This window comes from Doryrhamphus excisus, chromosome 4, assembly GCF_030265055.1.
Source record: "Doryrhamphus excisus isolate RoL2022-K1 chromosome 4, RoL_Dexc_1.0, whole genome shotgun sequence".
Classification (NCBI taxonomy): Eukaryota; Metazoa; Chordata; class Actinopteri; order Syngnathiformes; family Syngnathidae; genus Doryrhamphus; species Doryrhamphus excisus.
In genome coordinates, this window is record NC_080469.1 from 7,774,443 (window position 1) to 7,784,969 (window position 10,527).

The 10,527-nt window shown below is 41.0% G+C and overlaps 1 protein-coding gene across 1 annotated transcript; it reads right to left on the reverse strand.

The window, feature by feature from the left end:
• Window positions 1–273: 273 nt before the first annotated feature.
• On the reverse strand, window positions 274–6,344 carry anxa1a (annexin A1a). Its single transcript, XM_058071375.1, has 12 exons — window positions 5,913–6,344; window positions 5,306–5,386; window positions 3,770–3,860; window positions 3,483–3,577; window positions 3,291–3,404; window positions 2,969–3,059; window positions 2,320–2,399; window positions 1,418–1,562; window positions 1,243–1,338; window positions 965–1,023; window positions 754–876; window positions 274–674 (listed from the first exon to the last, which is right to left on the reverse strand). The coding sequence occupies exons 2-12, from the start codon at window positions 5,363–5,365 to the stop codon at window positions 615–617; spliced, it is 1,014 nt and encodes a 337-aa protein (XP_057927358.1). The 5' UTR covers window positions 5,366–5,386; window positions 5,913–6,344; the 3' UTR covers window positions 274–614.
• Window positions 6,345–10,527: the final 4,183 nt, after the last annotated feature.

Sequence of the window (10,527 nt, forward strand, 5' to 3'; positions counted from 1 at the left end):
CACAGTGTTTGCGGTTAACATATCTACATCTCAGATCCAGGTTCTTGCTGTTCTTGTTTTTCCAAAAACATGCATGTATGTTAAGCATTTAGGCGTGAATACGTGTGTGAGTGGTTGTCTGTCTATGTGTGCTCTGTGATTGGCTGGCACCCAGTCCGATGTATACATTGCCTCACATTTGAAATCAGCTGGGATAGGCTCCAGCTCACATGTATGGATGATTGGTTTGCATCTGACAGAGTTCATGTTAGTGTGTTAAAACGATAGACCACATAGAAAAAAAGCTTTTATTTGCAGGATGTCAAAGCTCCTTCGGTTACAAGCACCAGTTGCACCAATTATGTCACTCCACCGAAACAACACAATCTGCATGTCCGTCTGATGGCTAAATCAAATAAATGTATGGTGAGGTAACAGTGTTTTGGATTTAAAATGAAATTCAAAGAAAATGTGCTGAAGCAATGCTAAATTGGTGTTAGTCTTTGCTCTTTGCTGTTATTATCGACTACTTATCATGGCAGTAGGTTACGTATTTGACACAGCTGGGCATTGGACGCAATTCTTCAGTTACATGACCTTATCGGCTGTATGTGAGCTCATAGTCAGATGAGAAATCAGTTCTCACTCCCACACAGAGCCAGCAGAATCTTCTCATAGTCTCCTTTAGTGTCATCCTGAAAAAAAGTAAATCTAGTTTAAACAGGAATAATACAGTACATAGTAGGTGCTTTTAAAACTCTCATGTTATCTCACCAGAATATCTTGGTACAGTGTTTTGCCGTATTTCTTCTTGTACTCATCCTTGATTAGTTTCAAGTCTTTTTCGGAGCGGCTCACCATGATACGGGTAAGAATGTTTTTGCGGGTTCCGGATCCCTGAAGATCAGACAAAAGTCAATAAGGCTCTGAGACAATGAGAAGATGGTGCAATATCTTTTATGGTTCGTGGTATGGGGTACAACACCTTCATGGCCAAGTAGAGCTTCTCAGCAAAAAAAGCAGGCCTGCTCCCAGCACACTTGACTAAAATAATCCAAAATAAAACAGGCATACATTAAATATATGTAAATGTACATTTCATCCATCCATCCATTTTCTATGCAGCTCATCCTCACTGGGGTCGCGGGGGGATGCTGGAGATTATCCCAGCTGATTTCGGGAAAAGGAAGGGTACATTGTGGACTGGTCGCCAGCCAATCGCAGTACAGGTAATTATGTTTCAGCATAAGATTGTGTCTTTACCTACTGCTGTGAGGCAATTCTCAATATCGCCCTTCATCTCCAGGTCAATTGCTTTGGCCACATCCACCTTGCTGTACTTTGAGTACCTCTCAAACACTGAATGATAAGAGAGGCGGAGCATGAGACGTGCACTAAGAAGACAGACACTGCAGAAGAAGGTGACAAGGTAGCTGACCTTGACGGAGATGAGGGGCGCTCCTGCTGGTGAGGATTTCAATAAAGACGGAGCAGTCTTTGCCTTTCCTGCCCTCACCAGCCTCATACAGAGACCTGGCATCACTGTCAATCAGCTGATCACACACTACCTCAGTGCGGTTAGCCTGTGATAAACAAAAACCTTACAGAGCTCAGAATACATACAGCATCCTACAGCATGAAATACTTAACTTTAGTTCCAGACAATAGATGGTCATACAAGATAACTAATTAAGTGGGGGTGTCACAAGCTCTCGTGACACAATATCTTGCCAGAATAAAACGTGACAAGATTCTTCATTCAGAAAAAACTGCCTGTCTGTAATAAACAAATTAAAGTACCTGTGTCCTGTATTGGGTTGACAAGGACGTCACTTATTACCGTAAAAATGAAAAAAATAGTCTGTGAAATGTGTAGTGAATTGACAACAGCTTGTCACAGTCTTAAGCCTATCGATGCCAGCATTGCGATTGCTTACTTTTGAGTCATATTGAAGTTTGACTATTCTACCAACTTTGTTTACACATTTTGCCTGCCTCCACTGTCTCTCTGGCAGCAGCTACCTAGCGATAGTTAAGGCCTAATCTCTGGTCCACAGACTCCAAATTGTGTAAAATTAAATCATAAAAAAATTTTTACTGCAATGCAAATTATTTTGTACAATTAAATATAGTGACATATGAATGTGGAGTGCTACTATTTGCATGTGTGGAATTTATGTCAAGAACCCGTCACTGTAGTTGTAACAACAAGGGAGTGTTATGTTTCTTTAACTTAAAACCATCCTAGAGCTTTGAAAGAAAGGCTTAATGAACAAGATCCGCCTCACACATCCTGTAACAAAAATAAAGAATGACTAGTACACGTGGACTCACACGTACCTTGCAGAGCGTAAGGAGTGCAGTTCTGAACTCGCCACTGGTGTCAGATCTGATGTCTTCCTCCAGGTCCTTCTTGTAATCTTTTAGGGGACACAAATATTTGTAAGTATGTGTTTCGTAATGTTGCAACCAATGTTTCCTTTAGTTTTTCAAGTGTCTGAGCATGCACAAAAATGACCTGAGCATTCCTGCGGTCTCAGAAGTTGAGGTAGTCCAACTTCCATTCTGTGGTATTTTGTATAGTGAGCGGGTTCAAAAGGACAGTACTCCAGGTTACAGTGCGCAATTGCGCATGCACACTGTTTAGAGGGAACATTGGTTGTAAGCTATTCCCATACAGTATACTTGCGAAAGCCTAAGGCTACTGTTCAACTTGTTGTTTTAGCAATATTGTAATGACCCTCTATGGAAAAACTACAACTATGTTCATATTACTCTATTTACCAAAATTTAAAAGGTTGTTCATTGGCCCATGCACCCACTCTCCACAAAGTTTCATGGAAAATGGTTATGTATTTAACCTACTATGTTCGTTTCTGTGAAAAAAGTAATTAAATAACTAAGCTAGTGGTGAGATATACTGTATGGTGTATTTCCAATCAAAAATGGAACGAAACCGAAGACTGATGTTTGACACATGACAACACACCTTCTTTGTAGGCCTTCTTTATATCCAGAATCTCTGTATTGGTTCGGGATGCTAAAATCTCAACCAGGGTGTCCTCATCAGTCCCCATGCCCTAAAACAAGCAATCAAGTATAAAGGGGTTAATCCAGAAGTAGTATCATTTCATCAACAGCCATCCTACTGGGACGAGCCAACATGAATACATGGAAGTGGGTGGAGATGGCTGTGAGCCAGACTTAAAATCAGTGTTGACCTCCAAAGTGCAACAACAGCAGTTTCCCTCCGCTAAATGACTGTGTGGAAGGGTGTGGTGCAGTGTGTAAATACGTGTGTGCACATGTACCTTCATGGCCATTTTCAGCAGCTGGGCATCATACTGGGCTGGTGTTTTTAGCAGAGCCATGACCACGTCTTCCAAATCTCCCTTCAAAGCCTTCTTCAGTGCTGCCTCCAGAGGCTTCAATGTAAACAGAAGGCAAACAAAAAGTCATTGTGTGTGTAATTCTGTGTGTACTTTACCACCATACCACCTTACCTTTCCATTGGCCTGTTGGTACGCTTCTTTAATCTTCTGCCTCTGCTCATTGCTCCTCTTCACCAGGATTTCAATAATAGTGTTCTCGTCAACACCTGCACAGATTATATCAAGTACAATATGTGGAGCATTTCTCTGACAAAGTTGTAGTTATAAATATCTGCCAGCAGGGTGTGCTAAACACTGAAAACAAAAAGGTAGCCCTTCTTTCTCCAAGATGTCACATACGTATCTATGACAGGACAAGTTGGCGCAGGCCTTCCTTTTGGGACCCAAAGCATTCTCACCTTTTGCCTTGATTGCCTGGTCCATGACTGCTGCATCGCCACTGGCGCTAAAGTCGCGTGCTCCCTTCACTGTCCCCTCGTTCTTTAATACCTGTGACACCACACAGATTTGTGTTTGACAGTGTCTTCCAGTCAGTGGTGAATGCTTACTTGCTTACTTCTGGGAATTATTACATTCCTACTGAGGATATGCGGCATATCTAGAAAATGGATGGAATCTCCAAGCTAACCTGCTATTGGTGACAACTGTCATTTGTCTACACACTTGGGACGAGGTTTGATGAGGTCATCTATTGCGTGGTGCAAACACAGATCGCCATTTTTTCAGAGCTGCTGGAAATATCAATTTCTCTTAGAGGGTAATAAACTGTGTGTGTGTGTATGTATGTATGTGTGTATGTAGTGGAATTAACACCGCCACCAAGAGTGGCTGCCGTTCAAGCAGCTCAATTTGTTTATTCAAGCACATTTTTTCGTGCCGTGAGCACAAGCTGGCAAAAATGTCAAGAACTTCAAATTATGCTTTACTGAATGGCTAAGAGCGGCTTCACTACAGTTAGAGCGTGCAGGAACACAAGCCTGTGGAAAGCACAAAGGAGGCGGGTGTCATCCTGGTCAACATTAATGTTCATCTATTCAGCATTTCAATATTGGCTTTCATTTTTGGGACTAAATCTGATACAGATGTCATATTTCTATGCTGATATTGGGCCAATATATCCGTGGCCCAATATTGTCAGCCATCTTTCATTCATACCTATGGACAATTTTTTGTCCATGTTTTTGGAATGCGGGAGGAAACTGGAGTACCCGGAGAAAATCCACGCATGCACAGGGAGAAATATGCAAACTCCACACAGAGATGCTCAAGCGGAGATTCAAACCCAGTTTCCCACTTTCCTGACTGTGGCCAACCACTAACCACCCAATGAGCATTTTTGGTTTGTTGAAATTATTTCTATAATGTGCAATAAAATGAACAATAAAAACATGGCTGACTTGGGCACCCCTGGCACATATTATGCTCCTTCTTGGAAGTGTCTTGTGACTGCCTTGTCCTTTATCTCCATATCACTAGAATGTAAACAAGATGGCTTTTAATATGCAAGTCTTATTCAAGTAAAGTATCTTGGTAAAATAACAAAATTCCACCTTGAGCAACCTTCCAAGCAGGGGAATGGCGAGCAGCATTTCATGGTTTGTGGAGTTTAGAAAGGGAGGGGCTCAAATTCCAGCTCTGATGAGTCACACATTCACAAGACATACAAATGCTATTTTTTTTTTTACTTTTGGGGAGTGAAAATAGTCCTGATCTGTCATGTTCCTATATGTAATCATTTCTCCTTGCTCTGCCTCACCACTCCCTTCCCAAGCTAAACTTTACAGTAACTCCTGGCTATCTTGTGAAATGTTCCCTCTCTGTTTCTAAACTCTGCCAAGAAAATTTCCACCACGAGAGCATACCGCAGGAAGAGAAAAAAGGGAACAAACAGGGTGGTTGGCCTTAGCAACTGGAACAGAACCACAGCGACTTACTGACTCATCTGGCATGCCGAGATAAACCGTCTGCATCATGAACTCTCTGATGAAAGACATGGTGGGGCTGGATGCAGGATTCTATTAGGAAAGAGTCAAATGTCTTAGGAGAGACATGTATGGAACACAGAATAAAAAACAATAGTATACAGGCTTATTATTGAATAAAATATATGTGTTGTGAAAGGACAATGTAATATATATATATATATACACACACATATATATATAAAGATATATAGGACAATGTGCTGGCTTTGGCTCTGCACATTTACAGTAGGTTTACATAATGTGGTTTTCCATGATGGCAATCATATGGAGGGTGCCTGGCCACACCCACGTCCAACACTAACACGGATACAAGTTGTGTGTGGATTCTATGACACATTCCGTGTAGTTTAAAGTAAAATTCATCAACATAATAAGTGAGTGTTACTTACGTGCATATTATACATAAAAAGTAAAGATCCAGGCGTCTCTCTAGCCACACCCACATAAGATGAACGTAAGTGCTTAAATCTCACACTCAAACAAACCGCAAACATGCATTTAAATGTCAAAGAAAGAAGCTAGACAACAAGTGTTGACATTGGTTCTTGGAACTTACCGTGCCGTAACAAAGTGGAGACGTTTAGGTGTGAATGAGTTTGCAGGGGCGGCAGCAAAGCAGAGAAAGATCATTTATACGCATGATAAACTCCACCTAGAACCGAGCCCGGCCCACAGTCCCTCCTAACTTGGATTTAAACACCGCCTACCATTACTGAGTTTCAGTGACTGTGAAATATTTGGTTTGTTTGTTTTGTTTTGACTGAATAGGGACTCGTCTCCATTCACCGCGAGCTAACTTCAAAAAAGGAAATCAGGTAACATGCCATTAATTGTGCTACTGCTACTTTAACTGCATATGTATGAAAGTATTAGCCTGGTGGAAAAGCCACAGATTTGGTCCTAACCTAAAATCAACTCTGTTTTCCACTTCCCTGCCCGAGCTGCATCATGGGGACTCCACAAAGATTCGACGTTCTCTCAAGAGGGCTGGCCAAGCATCTAACAGGTCGCGTTCTGCACATGCGCTTTGTAGGGAGTTGAATACCCGATTCACTCCAGTGAGTGACTCATAAGAACTCGAGTCTGCAAAAGGAATCGAGTTTGCCATCACGACTGTCAAACCTAACTGCAACACATTTGTTGACGTTAAAAGTTCATACCGTTCATACATGTTGAATGGCTATGAAAATTTAGCTTATGCTAGCTTTTACCAAAATAGTACTCTGGTTTCTTCCCACATTCCAATAACATGTTAGATTAATTGGTGAGTCTATATTGTTCATAAGTATGCATGTGAGTGTGAATGGTTGTTTGTCTATATGTGCCCTGTGATTAGCTGGCGACCAGTCCAGGGTGTACCCCGCCTTTCCCCTGAAGTCAGCTGGAATAGACTCCCCTGGAAAATCTTTGGTCTCATGTTATAATGAGTTTTCTCCAGGTGTAGCATGTCCATATTCTGGAGCAGATTTTGCCCATAGGCAGAGGACAAATTCCAGCCATGATGCACAGGACTGTTGACTGTGTCCTTCCTGACTGTGTCAGGGGAAACACGGCATAGTTTGCCAACAAATCAAATGTGTTGTAGTCTGTGAACCAGCCACACATTGAAGGATCATCAGAGCTTTATCGGATAGTGAAAAAAGACATCTAGAAATTTTGTCAATATTATATGACAGCATCCATCACTAGAATATACAATTTCAACAGAAAGTGATATTAACACAAACTAAAAAGTTAGTGTTCCACTACTATGGCAGTTACATTATGGCATGACAATATACAGTGTTGTAAAGATTTGTGTTGAGTTGTGTGTTTAACATGTGTGTGTGTGTGTGCCGGGGACAGAGATGGCACTGTTGATTTACCCACATGTAACCTGACGACTATGAGCGGCTTCCTCTCACACACGATCAAACTGTGGGATTAAGGCCACTACGGAGTGAAACTTCATCTCCAGGGGTTTAATATTTAAAGACTGTGGAGAGTTTGGTTCCACTGTCAGACAATCAGATCAGATCTTGCTCCTCCTCCGGGTCAGCACCGAGGCACCACAACTGAAGCACACAAGGGATCAGAGCTGCTCAGAGAACAGGTAATCATCATCAGCAACACATTTTTAAAAAAATGTATGTAAACTCTCCTGGATCTGAAACTGGGTCCTTCACACTGACCTTCCTGGGAAAGAAAGTAGGGAGACATCACTCTGTGGCCCCTGCAGGCAAGAAATGTGAGTACTAAACAATCAACAAAACATGGATGCATACCCAGAATGTATTGCTTTATGTATTCAATTACATTATGTGCAATGTTTCTATAAATAAAAACAATTGGCATTTCAGGAAGCTAATCAAAAGCTCAGTGATAGCTCGATCATCCGGAAAGATGACACTCGCAACACTCCCTTCTGAGAGTGTTGCCCCAGCAACCCAGACCCACATAAGCGGAAGAAAATTGTGTCCCAATACTTTTGCTGTGTTATGTATATGCACGTGAGAGGTAGATGGCTGTCAAGTATGCAAGATTGGAGTGCTCATTGAAATATAAACAAATATATTGTTCCAGCAGTTTCTGGTTGATTCAGAGGCCCCTACAAAAGGGTGCAGGCAAAAACTAGTAGAGACTAATACCAGTTTTGCCCTCATGTTTTCACAAGGAACTCGTACAAACTGCCTGTTTGTTCTTAGGATTACATAAAACACTGATCTCGTTCCAAAAACATTGAGCTTCCATTCAAAGACCTTAATCCTGTTTTTAGTCCTGCAATAAAACATTAGATTACTTCCATTATTTGGCCTGTTTGCTGCTCATCTAAACTGATATCATATTTCAATAAGGTGCCTGGATGATTGATAACTCATCCACTTGCCCAGAGGACGCTGCCATGTCCACACAGTCTAGATCGGACTCTGTGATGACATACGAGCTGGATTTACCAGGAAGCGTACCACAGTCTCCGGACGAGACGTCACATCAAGTAAACGGGAATAGGAACAACACATCAGGTCAGACTACCCATATTCAAGCACACTAAATAACTTGAATTTAAATGAGCCAAAAGATGACGTATCAACTATATTAACTGTAAAAAAAACTCACTCATGTGATGATTCACAATCGTATCCTTTTTTTACGCTGAATAAGAATCTCTGTGTCTCCCCTGAAAGGTGCTTCTGAGAAGGCAGTGACATTGTGACGACACACCCACATTCCTGTTTGACAAAACAGAGATGAGGGGGAGGGATGGAAATGTTACAGACAAATTTGAGGAGGCCTTTGATGCCACTGATCAGTACCTTCAATAAGATAAGCCACAATGGTGGATTATTTTCAAAGAATAAAAATAAACAGATCAATATAATCTATTCAGTGCTTCAGCCCCAGACAATTTACTTTGTTTCTGTATATACACAACAAACTGTATAATAAACATGCATCATAAAACTGGAAAAACATTGATATGAAGCTGTGTCTCATTTTTCCCCATCGCATTTTAAATGGTTCAGACCAGACATTAAAAGAGACATTTAATACCTAATAAACATTTAGCAGAACATGTTTACTGATTCTCAGTCAAAAACAAACTAAATGACACAATGATGAATCAGGTTGCAACACGGGTGATTTTATCCGAATGTTGTGCAATTTGCCAGATTGACAAATTATTCAGAACTTATGTGTATTATAGTTCCATAATCAGTGTAGACATTCTGTAATTTGTGCACCATAGTTCTATTATTAGTGTGAACTATGTTTATTTTGTAGGCTTTTCCTTACAGTCTAATTTAATGCATTCCCCTGACATTTAGCAGTACTGAACAATCAATATAAACAATGCATATAATAAAGTGAATGTTTTTGTCAGTAAACAAGTCACAATATCTGTGTTTTATTTACAGTAAAATTAATAGTTATATATACTACACTGCATATGCTCAGTAAAGTACATATGACAGTAGAGCACATTTTGGGAAAAAAAAAATTAATAATTGAATATTCTAAGGCTGCACGGCCGCCGAGTGGTTAGCGTGCAAGCCTCACAGCTAGGAGACCCAAGTTAAATTCCGCCCTCAGCCATCTCTGTGTGGAGTTTGCATGTTCTCCCCGCTCATGCTTGGGTTTTCTCCGGGTATTCCGGTTTCCTCCCACATTCCAAAAACATGCTAGGTTAATTGGTGACTCCAAATTGTCCATAGGTATGAATGTGAGTGTGAATGGTTGTTTGTCTATATGTGCCCTGTGATTGGCTGGCGACCAGTCTAGGGTGTACCCCACCTCTCGCCCGAAGACAGCTGGGATAGGCTCCAGCACACCCGCTACCATGGTGAGGATAAGCGGTAGAAAATGAATGAATGAATATTCTAGGTCTGTTATGAACCGTGTTCATTGTACAAACAATGGTGGTACTGTTGTGTTCTCGCTCATACTCACATGGCTAGCTACCCCGAGGCTGTTTTTGTGGCCTGCTGTGATATTTCTTACCAGGTTATGCTACTTACTATTTCATGCATATAGAGGCAGTTTAAAAACAATCACAAAGTGCAAAGCAAAGAGGATTTCCACATTAGAAGAAAACACTGGTTTGAGGCTGAACGAGTATGTACGCACACACCAGTGATAATGCAGTCCTTAATGGAATATGCTGACTCTGTGTAGAGGATGGATCAAATATCATTACCAGTTCAAGATGAACACTCTGAAAGCAATCCTAGACATCTACCAAAAGAAGATGGAGAGGAAGAGTGCTGATTGGAAGAGGATGTGAATTAAGCCACAGAAGGGCATTTGTATATCTTTTGGATATACTTTCCTCACCATGTATTTGTACACTGCCACCATCCAGATGTGACTGCATTCATTTCACTTCAAACGCTGCATAATGAATACTGTTAAAAACAGTTTATTTGTATTTTCCAGCTTCTGCTGCCTTCTGTGAAAAGGCACACAGTTAAGAGGAGGAGCTGCAATGACATGATGTTCTTGGACCTGCCTAATGACTTCTTTGACCTGGCAACAGCACCACCTTGGGGCACTGTGCTGTACTTTTATAACCCTGAGGGTAACTATTTCAGAATATGTCTAAGAGTTTGGGAGTGTGGGAGTTTAGTTTAGTTTTTTGAGGTCTTGAAGTTCTAATTCCTTTAAACTGATTATATGTATTTTCTGCTGTTTGC

Coding starts and splice junctions, on each gene's coding strand:
- anxa1a (XM_058071375.1), bottom strand. CDS start 5,365: ATGTCTTTCATCAGAGAGTTCATGATGCAGACGGTTTATCTCGGCATG. Junction 3,578..3,769: donor CCAGGCAATCAAGGCAAAAG/GTGAGAATGCTT, acceptor TAATCTGTGCAG/GTGTTGACGAGAACACTATT. Junction 3,060..3,290: donor TGCTGAAAATGGCCATGAAG/GTACATGTGCAC, acceptor TGCTTGTTTTAG/GGCATGGGGACTGATGAGGA.